We start from the raw sequence: 22,191 nt of genomic DNA, 5'->3' as shown, positions 1-22,191 counted from the left end.
CAATAAGATGCCATCTGCTGACAAATGGTGTGAATACCTGGAGATGTGATGGAAGTGCCTAGCACATGCCTAGCTAATATCCATATATTAGCCTAAACTGACTTTTCCATTGATTGTTTGTTTTTAACAGGAATTCCGTGCAAGGAATATAAGCAAAAACACGTTATAGCACCGAAAATGTAGCCCACTGCAGCCCAAAATTGGATTGTTGGGTACTCATTTTGGCTCAACGATTGGCTTTTATGTATCCCGATTTTTTTGTCACTATTATTCAAGTCCATCAAATTGGCTGTAGCCTTCTCTTGCATACATGCTGTCACTGTATTCCTATCGGGTGCACACAATTCTGTACTGTTGATGCATTATCCCAGTGCAGACACAATTTACAATGAAGAGAACTGAACTACAAGCATCATAAGGAAGAGTTCTTGACTGAAACTTGTTGGCATTTTTGCAGCTTTGATGGTCACTTGCCAAGTATTTCAGAATCAAAATTAAGTATTTTGACATTGTCACCAAATAAACATGCCTACATATTTAGAACTCCTCAACATGCAGCTTTTTCATGCAGCGGATGAACCGAGCCTCGCAACAGAGCTGCAGAGAGCTTTGGGGGCCTTTTACTTTGGCCTTCCCTGCTCCTCTTTGCAGGCAAGGGAAGCCAATCCGGACCCAGACTCATGGTGGTGATCTCTCCGGGCACTTCTGTTTGGGGTCTCCAGGGCAACGTCGGGGGTTATCTTATGAATGTTGGACACCACATTGAGCGTGGATTTCGTAGGAGATAAATGGGAACCCTCCAGTGTCCCTCTTTCAGCAAACTCTGCTTTTTCTTGCAGCGGATGAACCGAGCCTTGCAGCAGAGCTGCAGAGTGTCAGTGGCCTTTTCCTTTGGCCTTCCCCGCTTGGCTTTGCCTGCCGGCCTCCTCGCTCTCCCTTTAAGGCAGGAGGGGCAGGCAGGCAGGGGAAGTCAATCCGGGCAGACGGTGGTGATGTCTCTGGGCACTTCTATCTTGTTTATATGGTTAGTTATCTTCACTGGAGGCACTTTCTAGCAGTCAGTAACACGTGGTTATCTTGCGTGACTCCTGACCCTCAAGCCCTCCTAGTTCTATCCCTATAGGCGATCTTCAGCCAGCCTGTTTGATCTGGTTACTCTACCCAATGTCTGAGTTGAAAATACCTGAAATGCTCTCCTTCGGTTAAGTTAAGCTCTTTACATTCTATAAATGTGAGTGGCATTCCCTCCTTATATAGGTCTCTCAACCTTTAAACCCCACGTGACTCCCATTGTGCAAATATCCTCCTCACAAAACCTGGAGAGAACTCTGTATTATGTAACATTGGGGACAGGGGGACCCAATCCAGATTTAAAACCTAGCAAGCTTTGTCCCATTAGCCCAAGGTAGCGCTTGGTGGATTCCAACAGGCAGAGTTCTGAGGTTTAGGGAGAAACAGGTGGTGGGCCAATGGGTAAATTGAGCCAACCTGTTGGTGTCTCCCATTGAAGACACCACTCTTCTGATGCCCTGTCTAACATTGACACGACCTGTGCTGACCGAAAATAACGGTTTATAGAAGTGATGCCCAGCCCTCGATATCTGAGAAGCACTTTACGCAGAGTTCTAGGTCTACCCCGCCAGATGAGTCGACCCACAGCCTTCTGTATTTATAATGAATCTCGCTCTGGGATTGTAATTGGCAGAGCCTGGAAGATATACAGGAGTCGCTGGAGTATTGGGATCTCAACTGCACTGATTCGCCCCAGCCACGAGATCTCTGTATCTCCAACGTTGGAGAGTCTTTGGTCTCCTTACATACTGCGGGAATGTTGGATCTTAGGAGAGCCCCATAGGTATTAGTAATGCAAACCCCCAGATATGTGATTTCTCTGGCAGTCCACCTGAAAGAGAAGGTGGATTGCAAAGCCTGAGGGCTTCAAGAGGTTCCTGTGTCGTCAATCCCCCCGGATTTCCGGTGATTGATGCGGAAGCCTGATATCAAGGCAAATATCTCCAGTAGCTCAAGGAGTGCTGGGGCGGAAGCCAGGAGATTTTGAAGAAAGCAAATATCGTCGGCATAGTGTGTGTGTGTGTGTGTGTGTCTGTAAATTGGACCCAAAATGAGGGGATTGCCACATAATCTGTGCTAGAGGTTCTATCTATAATGCGAAAACTAAGGGGATCAGGGACAGCCTGGTCTCATGCCCCTGCCCAGGGGAAGTAATGATGACCTGAGAACTTTGACTTTAATGCTGGTGGATGGGATTTGGAAATTTGCCATGATCAGCTTAGTGAAGGATGGGCCAAATCCATGTGCGGGCAAAAGAGCCTTTAGGAAGTCCCATGACATCTCAAAGGTCTAATGGGCGTCTAAGGAAAGAAGGGATAATCCCCCTGGGATTTGCTGGGATATAGCACTACGGTACACCACCTGCCGAATACTGTTATGAGCACCCCTATTTCTAATAAAAACCAATCTGATCACTGTTATTATCTGCGGAAGCACCTCTCCTAATCTGGTAGCCAAAATGTTACATGTATTTTTGCATCTGTATTTAGGAGGGCTGTGGGGTGATATGATGTACATTCCTCTGGGTCCTTCTCGGGTTTCAGCAACAAGGTTGTTGTTGATTCCAATACCTTCCCTGAGCTTAAGCAGGAGTTAAATAGCTTAGTGAGTTGTGGAATCAAAAGGCCTGCAAACATTTTCGAATATCTGTTGGGGAAACCATCTGGGCCGGGTGCTTTACCCTTCGGGAGGGATAGAATTGCTTGGGATACTTCCGGAACAGTTATAGCCCACTCCAGCGCTTCCTTCACTTCCTCTGGGATCTTGGGAAGTTGTGATTGGTGAATAAAATCTTTGATGTGAGCTTAATTCCCTTGGTGTGGGGCTGAAGCCCTACAAAAGAAGTCCTCCATAGTCTTTAGCTTTGGAGCCTCTGTAATAACCTGTTTACCATCCTTATCCCTCAAGGCCCCAATGCAATTGCGGGTTGCCACCTTTGAGCTGCCAACAATTTATTAGCCTTAACTCTAGAATAAGTGTTTTGTTCTAAGTATCGATTGAGCAGCCTTCAGATGTGCCTCTAGGGCCTGCCGAGCTATACAGAGGTCTCTTGGGGACCGCCGATTCCCTTTCGCTATATGCTCTTTTTCCTTCTCTTGAACTATTCCTTCTAATGTGGCTTGTTGCTGTTTTTGTGCCCTCCTCCAAGCTGCTGATTGCCTTATGTAACCCCCTTGAATCACCGCCTTCCCAGTGTACCATATAGTCAAAAAATCTAATTCCCCGGTATTATTATCCCGGAAATAGTTTGTTATAGCCTCTTCTATATGTTTTCAAATCTACATCAGCCAGAGTCATTAAGCTTCCAGGGAAGCCTATGCAGTAGGGCAGACTGGATCGAATCTAGTTCAAACTTAAGGGTTGGGGGGTGATCTGATGGAGCTTTTGGTATAATGTCTATCCCCTTAACAGTCGGAAGAGGGTGTTGGAGACCAAACCATATCCAGCATAGCCAAGCCCTTATGTACAGCAGAATAGAAAGTATATCTTTCCCCAGGGTGGAAGAATCGCAACGAGTGAGTGTTCCCTCAAAGGTGTCATTATAGTATAGATGTTTTGCTTGTCGGTAGTGGGAGCCAAGGATTTGTCCATAACCGGATCTATAACACAATTGAAGTATCCCCAGGATAACTTCTTCAGCAAATTCAGCTAGGATATTTGAGAATTTAGCGAGTACCCTGCCTGTTTCTCATTAGGGCCATATATGACCGCTATAGTAATCTTACAACCACCCATAAGAGTTATGAGTAATAAAAACCTCCCCCTTGTCCTGCAATACCTTCAACACCCTCAAGGCCAGCCCTCTGTGAATCATGAGTACAACCTCCTGTTTTTTTAAAGCCGCCAGTGGCAAAGAATGGTTCAGGGTACAATTTACTGCAGTGACACTTTTCGTCTCTCGCCAATAAATGGGTCTACTGTAGGAAGACCAGGGCTGCATCTAGAGGAAAGTCTATGTAACAATGCCTTGCATTTTCTTTGGTGAATTAAGATCCCACACGTTCAGGGTCAGGCAGGGAAGGTCGGGGGATCATGCTCCACAAGCAGCCATAAATCCCTCAGATGAGCCAGAACCATAAACGGGAGAGTCCCTTTCAAGGAGTCTCCTTTAATCACAGCAACAAAGATCTCTTCTGCGACCAGAAAATAAACACCCCAACAATGGAATTATAACCGCTTACTAAAAGCAATTCCGTAAACATGTGTTAACTTATATATGGGTGCAATTCCCTCGTGGCACCCTTCTAACCCCACAACTATTCCACCAAATCTTCAAACAATAAGCAACACATTTATGCTTTCCTTAGTGGATTCAGCGCATGAAATGGAGATGTCAACTGGTTAAGAATAGAAGTAATTCCTGAACAAAGAACCAGTCAGCTGGCATAGTGGACCAAAGTATCAGGTAGGGGCCCTCCGGGCTGTCCCCATCTCAGCCTCTCAAGGTGACTTCAGAGTTGTCCTCCTTCTAGGCTTCCTGTTGCTTCTGAGTCCTGAACTTGAACAGGCCTCCAACCCAGCATCCTGTAAATTAGAAACCGGGGTAGAGCCATTAATTCTGCCGCCGCCTCCTCCGAGCCAATGACGTATCGTTGATTTTGATATTCAAAGAGCAGTTTACAGGAGACACCCTAGCTAAATTTGATGTTTCTTGATTGTAGCCAGGCTGTGACTATATGCAGCTTCTGCCTATTCGCCAGTGTTCTAGGAAAGAGATCTTGATATAAAGTTTCATCCCCCAGAATTCAACTGGCTTTCTTTCAGGCTGCCATCATAATCCCTTCTCAACTGAAAGTAGTGGACTCTTGAGAGCACATCAGGCACCAGGTTGTGCCGTTGTTGCATCCTGGAGTAAACGTGATGCGTTCTACCTAGCTCCACAGCAGTGGTGTCTTGGAGGCCCATTAAGGATTGGAACTGATCCCGAACATAGTTTGTCACGTTTTGATCCTGTATATGCCGTGGAACATCGCATATTTATTTCATTATGCATTTGGAAGGCGCTTATACATCAAGTAAATTGTTTTTCAAAGCGCCCACAGGGAAACATGGTGGGAACATGGGAATGAGAGGTAAATATAACCATGAAAGAGAAATGCGGTCTTACTAGGCCTTGTGAGCATTCAGAACGTGCAAGTGCAGAGAGAGAACCCAAAGGGTAGTGCTAGGGAGTAAGTTGCAAGCAACTGTTAAGTGACTGGCAGAGATCACTAGGTGAGAGTGGTCAACTGCCAATAAATAAGTGCAGGCCTGTGCTATCACAGGCCAGTGGGTGCTGAGGCAAGTGCTGGGAGTGGGCATAGGCTGATGGCGATTGGGGGGGGTGGGAGGCCAGGGCACAGCTGGACACATGGGCCCTGGTCACCAATCTCTGCGATTGTGAGGTTTAAGCAAAGGAGAGGGGTGTGGGAGGTTTAAAGGAAAGCCTTGAGGAGCTTCTGGAATTTGAGATCTGGCTCAAGACTAAGAGGGAGGGGAGGCTGTTCCAAAGGAGGGAGCCTGCCGAGAAAAGAGATCGGCCACCAGCTCTGTTTAGCTAAGCACTTTACATTCCTCTGGCACCAACTCTCTGCATGTCAAGATCTGGAGGGAGTGTATTTATTGAGTGCCAGTTGTAGATGGCGTGGTCCCTGGCCCCAGACAGCCTTATGATTGTTTGCAGAGGGATATTCATTTCATTCTTGCACCAACTGAGAGCCAGTGGAGTTTTTAAGGCTGGAGAGATGCAGTCCCTGGGCTTGAGGCCAAGGGTCAGTCTTGGAGCCCTATTCTGGATTAGCTGGAGGGGACGTATAGGGTAAATTAAGGTAGAGGCTAGTGCAGTAATCAAGCCTAGAGCTTACCAGAGCTCTAGAGACATCGAGCTTCTGGGCAAAGGTGAAGAAATGCAGGATGCCTTTGAGGTGGTGAAGTTGAAAGTGGGCCTTCTGGGCAAGGTCCTGAATGTGAGGAAGGAAGGAAAGAAAGAGAGGAGTCGAAGATGACTCCAAGGTTTTTGGCTCCTGATCGGGAAGGGGGAGAACTTGTAGAGGGTGGCCAGAGTGAGGGGGAAGAAAGAGGGAGCAGGAGTCGCAATGGGAAAGAAGGATCTCGGTCTTACTGGCATTGAGGCAGAGATCATTGGAGGCACACCATCACTGGTTGGCAGATAGGCAGTCGGGAATGATGGAGGAAGTAAAGAGAGGATCAGAGGGAAGTTTGAAGAGTTGTGCGTCATCTGCATAATGCTGGAAGTCAGGGGGGAGTAGGTGGAAATTGGGTGTGCCAGCGGAGCAAGATAGATGTTAGAGAAAGGTTGGAGCCCTTGGGAATCCACAGGTGGAGATGGAGGTGGGAGAGGAGGAGCCCAGGATAACTTGGGAGGAACGTTCATTGAGGAAGGGGGTCAGCCAGTCCAGTGCCCCTTCCGAGATACCTATGGTATTGTGGAGCCATTTTATCAAATGGTTGACAATGTCAAATGCCGCGGAGAGTTGAAGTTGAATGAAACGGCAGGAGAGTTAGAATCGAGAGATGTGAGCAGTTCTTCACAGGTTTTCAGGAGAGTAGTTTCTGTGCCTCTGGATGCTCGGAATCCAGATTGATGATCGTGTAGGAAACCAAGAAGCTCAGTATGTTGGGTCAGTTTGGGGGAGGACCAGCTTCTCCAGGAGTTTCCTAAGGAAGGGGATGATGGAGATGGGCTGGTAGTTAGCTGGAGAAATCTGTTTTGCAAAGGGTATTTTCAGAAGGGGCGCACAATAGCATGCTTGAGGGAGGAGCGGAGAGGCCCAGTAGCAAAAGAATGATTGAGAAATCAGCAAGTGCAGGGGTAAAAGAGCCAATATTTTCCTTGAAGTGTATGGTCTGTGCATTGCAGAGCGCCTGTGAGGGAGGAGGGTGAGCAGCAGACTGCGTAAGGGTTGTCGATATCCTTGAACATTAAGAGTTCTGATATGCTGTTGGATGCACCATAGACGCAAGCCTGAATGTGGGCCCTTTTCTTGGAGCAAATGGAGAGTCAATATTTTCATTGGAGCAGGCGAGGCGTCAGTTTCTCAGAGGTTGAGCCTGAGGTCCGCCACTTCGGTTCCACAGCTCTGCACTTGCGTTTCAGGGCTGCAAGTTGAGTCGTACCTGGTGTTACGCTTGGAGGCATGTTTCAGGTGGATCCTCGTGACTGGGGCAAGAATGTCGAGAGTATTTGTGATGGTAAGCTGGAGATTGTTGAGATCGGAGTCAGAGGTAGTCTGCGGTGGGGGGCAATGGGGATGAAGGTAGGTGCTAAGGCAGCAGCTGCCCCCACCAGACTGCATTCAAACATCTTTGCCCTCCACTATGCTGTTCCATGCAGCCCGGTCCAGCTGCCAGTGCCACACATGCACTCAGTCTCGCATGCAAGCCAGCCCCCGCCCCCTCTCCCTCAGTCACCAGCGATGGTTGGCTCCGGCTGGGCCTCCAGGGAGAAGGTCGGTGTCGCGCTGAGTGCGCCGCACCCAGACACGTTCCAAGGAGCGGGAGCGCCCCAACCCCTTGCTGGATGCTGTCCTTTCTTCAGAGCCGCTGGGATAGTTTGTGGTCGGGCCTCCCCCAGGCGCCTTGCTGCAACGAACATGAAGATCTGCAGTCTGGCGTCCTCCTCTGAATCCGCCGTCCGCTAGAGCAGTGGGTGCCCAATGGGTCCGTGAGGCGCAGATGATTGCGACACACACCCACCCACGCGGCATCCGCCATGCTCCGACCACCACTGGAGTCTGCTCGGGACTTGCACGCGATCCACTGGGTGTTCTAGTCATAATAACTGAAAATCAGCCAAGTGGGTCCGCTGCCACCTGGAAAGCTTTGCCACACAGAGGGGGTTTGTTTTGTTAATAAAGCAGCATTGGAGGGTCTTTTCAGGATCACAAGACTGCGCTTTCAGCAGGCACATCCACCTTGGGTGCTGCCTGGCCACGCACCCCAGCTCATAACCTTATATCCAGACTTTGGGATGGGTTTCACCCCGACCCTCAATTAAGGACACTTGCAACACCCATAAAGACTTGATGGTGGCTTGCGAAATAGTGAACAGTTAGCCTCACAGAATTGTCCAGCAACAACCAAGCCCCTGAAGGAATATGGGTTAGACAGCCCTCCTCCTACTTCCCGGCAGCTACCACACAAAGAAACACCTTTGCGGGCCTTCTGCAATATGCCCACCAAGGTGCATGAAGAATGAGGACCCTCCCACCACCTGACCAGGTAAGAAGGCCAACAACCGACGGGGCCTAAAACACATGCAGAGGACATTCTAAGTATCTGGTCCTCCTTAGTGCATTATCATGGCTAAAAAGGCACTGCTTGATAGTACACCGGAAAAAAGTTAAAACTGACTGCCACCAGCCTGTTCAGAGGATGCCTAGAAAGTAACAGAAGTGCAACTTAGGACAAAGAAAAAGGGGACACAGTGTCACCACTGCACTATATGTAAGATGGCTTGTGCTGTAAAGGTAAACACACGTCATAAAAAGGAGACTGCTACTGCGCTGGTAGACACATGGGCTACCCAGTGAAACCAAATGTCATTGTAAAAGGGGCCCTAGTGGCCCATGGCAGCACACCACATATGGTGGGTGGTGCTGCAATAGTAAAGTATGGCGGTCAAAACAAAGGGAAGAGGTAACCCCTCACTAGAAGCTTTAAGAGGGTCCAGTGTTCCCAAAATAGTTAATGCAGTAGGTGAGATGAAAAGTGAATGAAAGGAAATCTGGTGAGTCCAGCTCTAGTGCTGGTAGGCTCGGGACAGAGCGGGTAATACTTCCAAAAAGATCTCTCCACTTTGATCCATAAACTGCATCATGCATGCTGCTGTAAGAGTTTCACTCTGTACAGTCGGAAGAGGGGATGGAGCGCCAGGATTATATAGAAGCGTATGTACACCATAGGTCTTTGAAGATAGTAGAAAAGGTGAGCATATTTCAGCATAGTTGTGGTTCTCTATAGAATAAGGAATCTTGACACTAAATATATATTCAGGGTTGCCCAAAAGTAACAATCGGTTAATTACATAGATTTCACTAAAGCACTAGAACTTTTTTATAGTGAATTATTCCCCAATCGAAAATGATACTCATTTTGCAATATCGGAAGGTTGGAAATGCTAAATTGGCCTGCCCAGAATTCCACATAACGCACAGATTCCCAGCAGTAAACGCTTAATTCCTGGGCATTCTTACAGGCTACAAATAACCCAGGGAAAATAACTTCCCTTATTTGATTTATTGGATATGGGTAAGGCGCCTATACTACAAATGGTGTTTCAATGTGGCACAAGACAAAAAAGCAGAAGGGGGGGACAGTGGGGACAGGGGAGAAAGATAATACTCGGCCATGTGATATTCAGATCATGCAAGTGCAGTAACGAGAAGTGCGAGGGAGAGGGTGGGAAGGGGTGGAGGGCAGGTCTGCACGAAATGCATGTGCTAGTGTGAGAACGGAAGTGCAGGGTCAAGAGGAGAGAGTGCAAGTGAAAAGGGGGAGAGGGCACAAGGGCTAGGCGGGTGCTAAGGGGAGGGCAAGTGCTAGGGGCTTCAGGGAGTGAGGGTCCGCATGCTAAGTGTGAGATGGGGGGGTGGACTGGGTGGGGGGGGCCTGGAGCCCTGTAGAACTCGGAGGGAACCAGGCAGCCAGTCACTGCGGCAGACGTGGGTGTTAGCGGGGGAGAGGGAGAGTGAAGGAAGAAGAGAACAGAGTCTTGAGAAGCTTCCGGGAACTTTACGAGATCCAGCTCAAGCTTGAGAGGTGCAGGGAGGCCATTCCAGAGGGAGGCTCCTGTGGGGGAGAGCGATCTACCCCCCACCCCCAACTCTCGCTTAGTGAAGCATCTGATCTGGAGAGAGTTGGAGCTAGAAGAACGAAGGGCTCTCGCAGGGAGGTGTTTAGGGAGAGAGTTGGATGTAACTGGGTCCCAGGAGCCAGAAAGCCTTGTGGATGATGCAGAGGGTCTTGAACTTGATCCTAGCAGCAATCTCAACATCTACCAGAGACAGAGGAAAGATCCAGGAGGATAAGAACAGATGGAGAGTTAGAATCTAGATTTGAGGGCAGCCTTCACATGTGTTCAGGAGAGCAGTTTCCGTGCCTCTGGCTACTCTGAGGCCAGACTGGTGGTCGTGGAGACAACCAACAGATTCAGAGTGTTGGATCTGTTGGGAGATGACCAGCTTCTCCAGGAGTTTTCCTAGCAAGGGGGTAATGCATAGAAGATGGTAGATGCATGGCTCTACCTTACAGCAGGAATGATTTTGATGCTATGCGCCATCAGTAACTGAGTCACACAAATGAGTAATCGTACTGTTAAAGCAAAGACCAAGTGGGGGGGGGGTCTTTAATTGGAACCTGTGTTGCTGCAGCAGGAAGAGTAGGGGCCGACTTGCTGGGAGTTAGTGTTGTACATCAATAGAAGTGAAGAAATGCAAATTGAAAAGTGACATAGCATTCACCTACCTTGTGATGTTGACCCTACTGTTGATACGTCAACCCTAAGGGTATTAATGGCTTTAATGTGTTCTCCAAGTGCACTGTTGTAAAATGTGCTAACATCACTTAAGACTGTAAAGAAAACTTAGCAATTCATTTACCTTAAGGTTTCCAGTCAAACTCCACTGCTAGAATTCTCTTATGTAACATTGCCTTGTACTTTTCAGATGTGGTGGTGCTAGAATCTGCTATATTTTCCATGAGACGTTTGGCCGAACATTGGAATCGGTTGACCCATTAGGTGGCCTTACCACAATTGATGTCCTCACTGCCATCAGAAATGCCACAGTGAGTAACTTTAAGCTTTTTAGTGCTTGCTTGTTTTTAAATTGGTTGGATAGAATGCTTTCAAGGTTTGCATTTTTTACAACAAACTGTCTATTTTTGCATAAAATAAGTATTTCAGCATTGGCAATATTTCGTTCCGCATGTAGTTTAACTTGCCATGAAAGAATAGTTTCCACTTATCTGTTAATATTTTGACAAAACCTATTGCTCGTGCTTAATAGTTCATTACAATAAAGTCTCAGAATAAAACATCCGGTTTCCCGATGAAAGCCAGTTAATAACGGGCACAAATCAACCTGGAGCCATAAGAGAAATTGGGGGACGGGGCGGGGGGATGAAAATGATCAAAGCCATTTGAATAGGGATGGTGTAACAGAGTTCCAAGTAGCCTAGCTGGGAGTATAGCTAAAGCCTGGGCCTTGTGAAAGGGACGCGATTGATGCCCTTGCACTTCAACAGGTGCCATAGAAATAGACATTTCAAAATGCTGCCCAAGGGTTATAACCTTGGAAGTGTCGATCACTTTTTGTATGCGTCTACTCTGTGCAGATCAAGCATAGATGCTTAACTGTTGCTATTAAACTGGAAAATTAGGAGTGTTACCCTCGCTTTATCTCGAGGTGCAACTTCTGAACAGCTGTTATATTTGCAGTAGCCAGTTTACTTTTTAAAGCCGGTCAGAGGAGAAACATTAACAAAAAAAACAAAAAGAAAAACGTCCATTGATTGCCTTGAATTTCATTAACATTTTAAAATATTAAATGTATGAATATTATGGAGCTTTTGTTTGGGTTTTATAATGTACTTTAATATTTTGGCTGATAATGCATCCAAGGGGTTTATAATGTATATATATATTTTTTTTTTAATTTATTTTGTTATAGCTGAATACAATCAACTTTTCAAAATTATGTAATGATTCGAAAAAAAGATGTCAATACGTAGTTAACATACACTTAAAACATATAATAAAAAACTAAATGACACTAAGTACCACAATTTACAAAATGAAGCAAATACATCAGCACAAATTACCTTATTAAAAACGATCTTGAACGATAAAAACCTACATCAGCTCCTGTACATTCGACCAATTGTTAATATCACTATTTATGAAGGAAAAAGTTCACAAGGTAATATAGATTCCATAAAGTGCACCAGTGACTTCATGACCGAAAATCTAGTGCTGTTGACTAGAGCACTCCATATCTCCAGCTCATCCCGTTGCACATGCACATTCAGCAAATTCGTGAAGTGTTTTACCCGTATGTGTTCCAGAGCGTGGCATGTAACTATCACGTGTTGTAAGGTCTCTTTGACACCGTGACAATTACAAAACCGACAAAACTTTAGCTCAGGAGGAATAAGCTTCCGCCTTGCCAACACTTCTCTCGTAGGCCACAAGTTCATTCTCAAACGCAAGAACTTGGACCGAATTTTCGCAGAGGGACATTTTAGTAAGTAGCTTGGCGCTTGACCCAAGCATTTAATGTCAAAAATTTTGGGATTGAAATCTTTGTATTGCCTACAGCGTTCATAGTTCTGGATCCACTCCCATTGATGATATTTAATTTTAGCACGGTTTGGGTTCTCCATCAACAGCTGTAATGATATGTCAGCTTCAGACATGGTGTTTATTACAAGACCACGCCATCGACTAGGAAAAGCCAATCCGGAAGTGGTCAAATAGCCAGCGATCGTGCTCATTATGTTATTCTCACCACCACCAAGAATACATTTACGAAAAAAGGAACACAGTCTCCATTTGACCCTACTCGCTAATGATTTAAGCCCTAGTTCAAAACGCAGCATAGGCAAAGGTAAGCAATTTGGCAAATTTAAAACCTTTCTCCAAAATGATGCCTCAAGTTTATCCCAGGCTTGATCGTTAGTCTACAGCTTGGATTCTACGCCATATAACAAGATGGGGATGACTTTTTGCTCATAATACATAAACAGATGCCTCAGTGTAAATTTCCCGTACTTATAAACAAGCATTTTCGCCTGTGACAGCAGCATTAACAGTTTTGACTGTAACACAGTCAAATATCTATTGTCGATGATGGTATTTTGAATGTATAGGCCCAGATATTTGTATTCTGACACAGTTTCTATTGGTTGCTGTTGTAGATACCACACTATGTTTAAACTCTTAGTTTTCCCTCTTGGCTTGCAGACAAGAATCTGAGATTTTTCCAAGTTGACTAGGAGTTGGTTCTCCTTGGCATAGTTAGACAGTGCAGACAACAAGTTCTGGAGACCTCTAGGAGATTGCGATATTAAAACAAGGTCGTCCGCATAAAGCAACCATGGTATGCGCTGACCACCAAGTTCAGGGGCATCCGACAAAATATGCACGAAATAGCTCCCCATATCCAGTATAAACAAATTAAATAATATCGATGCTAAACTACACCCCTGTTTGAGTCCCAAAAATGTTGAAAAGGAAGAAGATAAAAGACCTTCAAAAGAGAGCCTAACACGCATAGACGTGTTCGTGTGTAGTTGAATGATGATTGATAGAAGAGAAAGAGGACAACCAAAAGCTTTTAACTTATGAAACAATAATTTTCTGTTAATAGAGTCAAAAGCAGAACAAAAGTCAATAAACGCAAAATATAAGGGTCGCTTCCTAAATGCATATTTCGACTTCAGCATATTTAATGTAATCATGTTAGGAAGTGTGCCAAGTCCACTTACAAAACCTGATTGAAAAGGATCTCTCTTATGGCATTTTTTTGTCCAGTTTTTCAACTCACGCAAGATCAGCTGAGAAAAGATCTTGCCCGGGACATCCAAAAGAGAGATCGGTCTGTAACTTGTTGGATTGGCGCGTTCACCTTTTTTATATATCGGGACAACAATAGATTGCTTCCATGACAGGGGGATTTTCTGTGAGGTGTTAACATGATCAAATACGAGACAAAGAATGTCAGCCCAGATATCCGGATACCGTTTAAGGTGAGCGTTGGATAAGCCATCCGGGCCTGGGGCTCTAGAATTATTAGCTCGCTTAATAAAATGCAAGATGTCTTCTCTATCAAAATGTATGTGGAAAGGAGGAAGAGTATCAAATGAGGTTTTATAGGAATGCACTGGAGGTTCAGCAAATAGTTTAGTATAATGCTGTATCCACCTTGCTTCAGACACATCATTTGATTGAACCGCCACCTGATGTCCTGCCGTCACCTGATTTATTATATTCCATGACTGAGCAGTGTTCTTTGAAGCCAAAGTTTTTAATATGCTGATTCCATCGATTTGGTAGAGCTTTGCCCTCCTTCCTCTTGCCCAATTTCGATATTTAGTTTTGATACGGGACAAAACAGTTTGCCGCATATGCAGAGGGAGCTTAAGAGCTGCTCTCCTCTCCTCTCAGACCGTACCCTAGCTTTCTCAAGTCTAGTTTGGTGATCAAATATATGCAGGTGGGGGGTTTGCTTCTCTTTCTGTTTGATGGACCCTAGTTGGTAAGCCTGCATTAAGTCATAGTATGGTATGACTGGCAGAGAGTTTTGGGATGCTCCATCATTAAATTGAGCAAGATAGTGTGTCCTGAAGGCTTCCAAAGAAGACTCGGTCCATGTTAATCTATTTCTAGCTGGATTTGTATTATGCAAGCCCATAAGAAAGACAGGTTTTGGTTGATCGATGCTGGCATTTATAGACAGATGCATACATAGCATATTATGGTCACTCGTGTCTGAGTCAATTATTTTGAATGCTGTTATCTTATTGAACATCTGTGCATTTACATACATAAAGTCAATTATGCCCTCGCTATTAGCACGATGCCAAGTAGATTTTGGTGGCGTGTCTTGCGGGAAAGCACCGTTTAACATAAACAAATTTCGAGATTTGACTAATATTGACCATTTGCTCAAGCGGTTTTTTTTCCAATTTACCTGGAGGGCCTAGGCAATGCAGGTTTAGATCGCCAGCAAGAATAATAAAATGAGACAAACCCTCAAGCATCACAATGTCGATAGCCTTAACCACAGAATCCAAGAAACACTCATCAGAAATACGCAACGGGTTCCAGTACACGTTGATAGCGGCACCCACAAGACCCTTGCCACCGATCTTTGTCATCTGTAGAAAAGCGTTTGGAGAGAACCAAGGTTCAATTTTCAGACCCACGGTCTGTTTCACCCCCGTCAGTAGACCAGAAATAGGACGTCCCCAAAGACCCTTCTCAGCTGGTATCAGAGTGACATCGTAGTTGTTCCATGTAGGAACATTAGTAAGCCATGACTCTTGTAATATAATTACGTCATACTCTAATAGCTGTACACTCCCATTATTTAGCAAATGTCTGTTCCCTCTCGAGTTCCAGCTTACAAATGATAGACAAGGTTCTGTAATTTCCGCATGCTAGCGTTGATTGTTTTTAAGCTCGCAAGTGCATGTGGAATGAGACAACGCTTGGTTTTTGTTTGGTGTTTGTTTTAAGTTAACCGATTGTTGTGAGTGTACGGTGGAGTCTAATAAGTCAGATCTAAGCTGAAGAGAGAAACCCAGGTCCAACAGTTGAGATTTGACAGACCAGAGTTTGTTTGCTACAAGCCTTGAATTAATCCAAAGAGTGGATGCAGTCCAATTAGAGTTGTCAACAAATTCAACGAGCTCAATGTCAACCGTCCCGATATCGTCGAGCTCGGGGATCTCACTAAATATAGCTAGCACCGATGCACGATTCAGGTTATATTGCTTGACTGGTGCAGGCAGACAGCTAAGTGTTAGAGCATGGATCGCTGGCCGCTTAACACCCATGCGCACACGTTTTAAAGTGTCGACCTGAGGCTGTGGGTTCAAGATTGGTTGGACTGGTGGACAGACTTTATCTTGGGTCATGGGAGGGATCTCAAGAAATTTAGTTAACGAGGACTGAATCATCCTTTCGATCTCACTAGCAGACAAAGGCTCAGGTACCGGGGTGTTTTGTGTGTTAACGACAGATGCCTGAGACACAGCTAGAGCTCTGCTCACTTTGAAAGGAGCTTGTGAACTTGCTGTTTGAGGTGATTGTGTCAACATTGTTACAGGTTTATGAGGAAGAGCTGTTTCACAGGGTGCAAAGGATAGACTTTTGAGAACAGGTTTAGCTACCATATAGTCATCAATTGCTTGCCTTAGTGCTTTAAGCCGTTCATCCCTCACCCCCATTCCTGACAAAGTAGCAGATGTAAGAGTAAGGTCACTAGATGTTCGATTTTTGGGGTTATTTTTAGATACATCAGTAGCCGCACGTATCAACTCATTTAGGGGACTGTGGTCTACAACCGGGGGAGCTACCACCGGATTTGGTTTTGCTTTTTTTGACTGTGCCTGAAGAGCATATTTCTTTGATATTGCTTTAGCTGCAGCTAGAGTAGTTGCAGCTGGTATAGACAAATGCTTCACAAAAGATTTAGTCTGTGAGGCACATTTAGTCACAGATTTGATGTTTTTTGTCTCTTTCGGTTGAAAAACAACTTTGTTCAACCCTGTTTTCACTGAATCAGCTAGGTTTGTATTGACGTCAAACAATGGGTATGATGTTTTTTTCTGCTGTTTAGCTAGAGTTTGGCTTGTGGGGATGAAAGGGTCAACTAAAGGTGCTGGGAAACTTGGTAAGGGTTGATATGTTTGTTGAGGGTTACATGACAATTGAGCCAAGGTTTGAGACATTACAGACTTCTTTTTTTTTTTAAAGACGGAGTCAGCAAGTCCTAAATTAGTTAATTTGTTAGAAAATGCAAGTTGTTCAGCTAATAGCTGGTTTAACAGATCTGAATGAGCATCGGCTTTTGTAACTAAGACTTCGAACAGCTTTGCTAACGCTATGATTGCCGTGTTCAGAGAAGTAAGCGCAAATCCTATGTTTACACTCTGTGATTCAGCCCATCCACACTCTGGCATATTATGTGAGGGTATTTTCCGTGGAGTTGGAGCTAAAAAGGATAGATTCGCTACAGAATTTGCCACACTAATGTTCGTAAATAAGATGGGTGATTTGGAAAGGTTTTCAGGTAAAGTGTGATTCGATAGGCCAGAGGCATTTATGTCAAAATCAGATACTGGCGCCTCGCCCTCCGAAATAAGTGTCTTAAAGTTTGATGCATCACTTATAGATATTACAGGACTATAAGCTGTTTTGTCACACGGCACACCAGTCAGTACGTTGTTAAGCAAGATGCTATCTGTAAGCGAGACGTTTTCTTTGGCAAACTTTACTATAGGTTCAGTTGAAGGGACAGTTTTTGCCACCTCTGCCGTCAGAACATCATCCATTACACTATTCTTGTTTTGTTGTCCATATGGAGAATTTTTTTTTATTTTAACAACTGTGATCGGTTCAGCCAGACAATCAATTACTTTCAGAGTGTTATCCCTGTTGTTGGAATCACAGGGAGTCTCGTAAGTGGGTTTAGAACAAAAGGATCGAATGTCCATCCCATCGGATACCACAGCTTTGCTTTTGGCCATCACTTTTTGGGTCCTCACACGAGGAGTTGAACTCAGCCTCGTTTTGTTCAAAGTTTTCACAGCCACGTCTGACATGGCATGTATGCTATTCGTAAAATAAGCAGCAGTAGCAGGAGGCATTCCTGTTTTTAAAGAGTTAAAGCCTCGTTTCATTTTTGCAGGCACTAACAATCAGGAACAGATGTGATAGCCAGGAGTGGCTTCTATACAATGGGTGCACGAACAGCTGGGCACTTACCACACTCTTGCGCTGTAGACCAAAGCGGAAACGCGTGATGATTTGGTTTTCGCCCTTTCACCCTTCAACCGCCCAACAGCCTAACAGATATGCAACGCCCTTATCGCTGCCGGGCTTTACGCCACTTGGGCGACTCTGTCGCAGGGATGAGGCCTTGGGTGGCTCACGTGACCACTCACGTGGGCGGCTGTGTCTCCGCCTCCTCCAGGAAGCGGATCGCGGAAATGTAGATCCCGGCAAGAGCTTCGCTCCTTAGCTCGCAGTGCCGGGATCGAAAGAAGCAGTTCCAGAGAGCAAGCACGAGAGAAATAGCACCGCTTCAGTCTGCAACACACACGCCACTCGGGCGACTCTGTCGCAGGGATGAGGCCTTGGGTGGCTCACGTGACCACTCACGTGGGCGGCTGTGACTCCGCCTCCTCCAGGAAGCGGATCGCGGAAATGTAGATCCCGGCAAGAGCTTCGCTCCTTAGCTCGCAGTGCCGGGATCGAAAGAAGCAGTTCCAGAGAGCAAGCACGAGAGAAATAGCACCGCTTCAGTCTGCAACACACACGCCACTCGGGCGACTCTGTCGCAGGGATGAGGCCTTGGGTGGCTCACGTGACCACTCACGTGGGCGGCTGTGACTCCGCCTCCTCCAGGAAGCGGATCGCGGAAATGTAGATCCCGGCAAGAGCTTCGCTCCTTAGCTCGCAGTGCCGGGATCGAAAGAAGCAGTTCCAGAGAGCAAGCACGAGAGAAATAGCACCGCTTCAGTCTGCAACATGTGCAACACACACACAATGTAATGGGTAACACTTCCTGTATTATTTTATATTACCATGTTTGATTTGTGCAACTTTGCAAGGCTTTAGTGCCGAAATAAAGTAATTTGATGATGGTAAAAAAGATGCTTGATTAAAGGAAGGTTTCAAATTAACCGAAGCATGCATGGAGCTCAACATGATGCCATAAAAAGCTTGTGCTAAAGGTGCCTTTCATTGGCATAGGGAAGTAAATTTAAATGTAACGGCTAAAACAATTTAATTACCTGCCGTATGTCTGTGCCAGAAATTCCAAGTGTTTTTGTCTTTAACCCTGACACCATCAGAGTCCTCTTTTTCAAACTCCTGCTTCTGCCTATGCCTTAAAAATAACCACAGCAAACTGCATCTGTAGATTTTACAGTTGAAGCGAGAATGGGGTTTGGTAATTATTTGTTCATGACCACAGACTTCGTTTTGGGAGGGCAAAAGGGGCATGGACCTCAGGCTCTTGGATCAACATTTCATGAAAAACCAATTTGTTAAAACGTCCACAGTGCATTTTCTTCTATTACAAGCTTTCCCCAAATATTCAGACCCCAGGCAACCATCACAGGTTCAGCTCGCAATAAAAACCAGTGCTGGACGGTACTGTGTAAAATTGCCTACTCTTACGCCCCGTCCCCTTTCCTCCATACCGTATGGTCGTCCCAAGGGACGGGAGACGGAACCTTTTTCGCCAGAAAAAAACCTTCTTCCCCTTTAAATGTATAGGCGCGCAGCGGTGCGGCCCAGGGAGCATGCGCTGCCCTGACTCCGGCGCCACACCTCAGTCTCCTTTTCCACGTCGACGGGAACGGGCCGAATTCGCCAGCGCTCCTGGGTTTGGCTTCGGCCATGTAATTCCACACGCGGATACTTCTTTGTCTTTTTTATCATTCAGGTACTCGGTCCTCAGGCATCAGGCTCCTCCCCGGCGCATGTCGACTTCTACAGGGTTCAGCAGATGTCCATCCTGCAACAGGCTCTTCCCAACTTCAGACCCGCATGCCCTCTCCCTACTTTGCCTTGGCTCAGACCATGGTTGGCAATCCTATTCAGCATGTGACTCGCTGTCCTCGAAGGCGCTGAAGAACAGACGTGCCAGGTGGAGGGAGCTCTTCCAGAGGTCGCCTCCAGAGGATCTCAAGAACTTTGTGAAGCATTGAACCAGGCCCAAGGTAGGGCCGATATTCTCCATCGCACCCCGCAAGGGAGACGCCTTCCCAGGGACTCTCCCGCACGGGAGGGACCGGTCAGGTCCTTCTACCAGCACGTGCACCAAGGCTGCTTTAGCTACCTGCCTTCGGGTCGAGGGATCCTCCCGGGTGCAGTGTTGACGGACCGGAAGGTTCTTTTACCGGGTCTACACCCGAGGTGCTCTGCACTTTTACCGGCACCATGGCCGAGGGGCTAAGCCCTAATACCGGCAATACGTCAGAAGGGGCGCCTAAAAGCAGCTCTATCGCACCCCCGGGCCGAGGGTGTCACACCTACCGGGCCTAGGCCCGAGGAGCAGGGTAGGCCTCTTGATCCCCACGCAAGAGTCTTGTAGGAGGCCGGGCACCACGTCTCAGGCACGTCGCAGGTACCTCGACAAAATTGCTGCTGTGCCATAAAGAGCCACCCGTCTGACGCCATTCCAGGAATTCGCAAAGAACGAGTGTTAAGGTGGGACTGGCCTCAACCAGGTATGTGGCCTACAGTCTACCCCTCATTTGCACAGGGCAGCTTTCCTTTGTTTCCATACGGACAGGGTATGCAGGATACGGATGAGGAGGAGGATCCAGACATGCCATCCTCAGCCAGGGCCTTCCACCAACGTCTCGCTGGTCTGGTGGAGGACCTGGGCCTCACCCCAACCTGAGGTCGAGCAGCTGGAAGAGGGGGTTCTGGCTGAAGTCCTCACGTGACGCCCCTCTGCCAAATCGGGGATTCCTATGCAGACCAATGTAGTCTCCCTGGCCAAAAAGGGCTGGCTCAAACCCCACTCGGCCCAGCCGGTCAATCGACGCCGGGCCGCCAAGTACAAGCAAGTGGAGGGGGATACTCTTGCTTTCGGCCCATCCTCAGCCACACTCTTCAGTGATCGCTGCAGTATCACTATACTCTAAGCCCCAGTCGTCCTCCGCCTCTTCCTCTGCGGCGTGGTTTAGCAAGGAGGAGAAGATCTTGGAGGCGTATGGCAAGAAACTCTATTCCAACGCCTCTTTACATCTACGTCAAGCCAAAGCTGATGCCATGCTGGCTGCCTCCAACCAGAGATTATGGCAGGAAATTGCGAACTTCCTCCCGGGACTCCCCACCCAGAGCCAATCACGCTTTAAGGTGGGTCTAGCTGAAGCCAAGCTGGTGGCGCATGACCTCCATGGACTCCACGGTGGCTCATATTGATACCTCAGGCCGTGCCATCTGTATTGCCACGGACATGAGAAGAATAGTCTGGCTCCGGGCAACAAAATTCATCCCGGATGTCCAGGAGCGCTTACTAGATCTACCGTTCGAGGGGGTGTGGGGGGAGGGGAGGGAATCTCTCCCACTCCTCTACGGACAAGGAGCTGTACAAGAAGAAAAACAGCTCACAAACAGCAAAGTCTTTATCCATCCTTACAAAGACCACTCCCATCATACACCCAATCTCAGCAGCGCTCGGAGAGGGGTCGTACATATGGAGGTTCTGTGGCTTCCAGGAACGCAGATCCAGGCAGCCGGACCACTCGCTGGCGCAAGTAACAAAAAAGGGGGGGGGAGTAAGGGCGTCTTCCAGACTCCCTCCTCAGCGACAGCCTCTGAGGGAAAGTAAACATGTCACGCCCCTTTGGGTCCACGTGTCTCCGGTGGGGGGCAGGCTTGCTCTCCATCCACATCTCTGCCACCAGAATTTTGCAGACCCCTGGATCTTCTCTGTAGTATCCACGGGGTACCGCCTTCCTATCCCAGCCTCTCCTCCCTCCTCCACTCCCACAGGTTGGGACAGCAACTCTTTTTGGCGGAGATCCGGTCGCTCATAGAGAGCCAGGCAGTGGAGGAAGTCCGAGCCTCCCAGCGAGGCTTTGGCTTTTACTGCAGGATTTTCGCCACTTAGAAGAACAACCAGGCGGGCCTGAGAGTTGTGCTGGACCTTTCCACCCTCAACCTCTCCTTACCCCTGCAAAAGTTCAAGACGGTTACACCAGCGTTTATAGCGGAGACATTGGACAAGGGAGACTGGATGGCCTCCCAGCATCTGAGGGACACGTACCTACACGTCCCGATTTGGCAGCCCCATCATTCTTTCCTATGGTTCAGGATCATGGGCTACCATTTTCAATACAAGGTCCTTCCTTTTGGCCTTAACTCGGCCCCCAGGGTCTTCACCAGACTCATGAATGCCGTGGCGGCCCTCATCAGAGCGCAGGGCCTCCACATCTACCCATACCTTGACGACTGGCTCGTCAGGGTTACATCTCCGGAAGCGGTTCACCACTCTTCCCATGCCCTTATGAACACACTGCACGATCTGGGCTTCTCACTCGATCTCAAGAAGTCACAGCTGCAGCCCACTCTGACTGACATTCTTGGGCCTAATCTGGGTCACGTGCTCCGAGAAGGTCTTCCCGTCCGAGGACAAAATCTCGGCCATCAGGAGGGCCACCACCCACTTCCTCAGCAGAGAGGTGACCTTGGCATGGTGGTACCAACATCTCCTGGGTCTACTGGCAGTGGTCCTATTAGCCGTGCCACACAAGAGACTAAGGATGAGGAGGATTCAGCTGCACTTCCCGGCCTCATGGAATCCGGAGCGGGGCTCTCAATCCGAGATGATCAACGTTCATCCATCTCTCCACCCAGATCTAACCTGGTGG

The 22,191-nt window shown here is 47.1% G+C and overlaps 1 protein-coding gene across 4 annotated transcripts in view; it reads left to right on the top strand.

Moving 5' to 3' along the window:
- Window positions 1-22,191, top strand: part of DNM1L (dynamin 1 like) — a 1,039,542-nt gene that overhangs the window by 397,792 nt on the left and 619,559 nt on the right. For all 4 annotated transcript variants that reach the window (XM_069628197.1, XM_069628195.1, XM_069628196.1 and 1 more), the window contains one exon: window positions 10,737-10,857. In XM_069628197.1, the coding sequence (XP_069484298.1) occupies window positions 10,737-10,857 (121 nt within the window). The remainder of the gene's footprint in view (window positions 1-10,736; window positions 10,858-22,191) is intronic.

This window comes from Ambystoma mexicanum, chromosome 12 (genome assembly GCF_040938575.1).
Source record: "Ambystoma mexicanum isolate Mex_15411 chromosome 12, UKY_AmexF1_1, whole genome shotgun sequence".
NCBI classification, from domain to species: Eukaryota; Metazoa; Chordata; class Amphibia; order Caudata; family Ambystomatidae; genus Ambystoma; species Ambystoma mexicanum.
The sequence above is the reverse complement of the archived record's forward strand: the minus strand, read 5'-3'. Positions and strand labels throughout refer to the sequence as shown.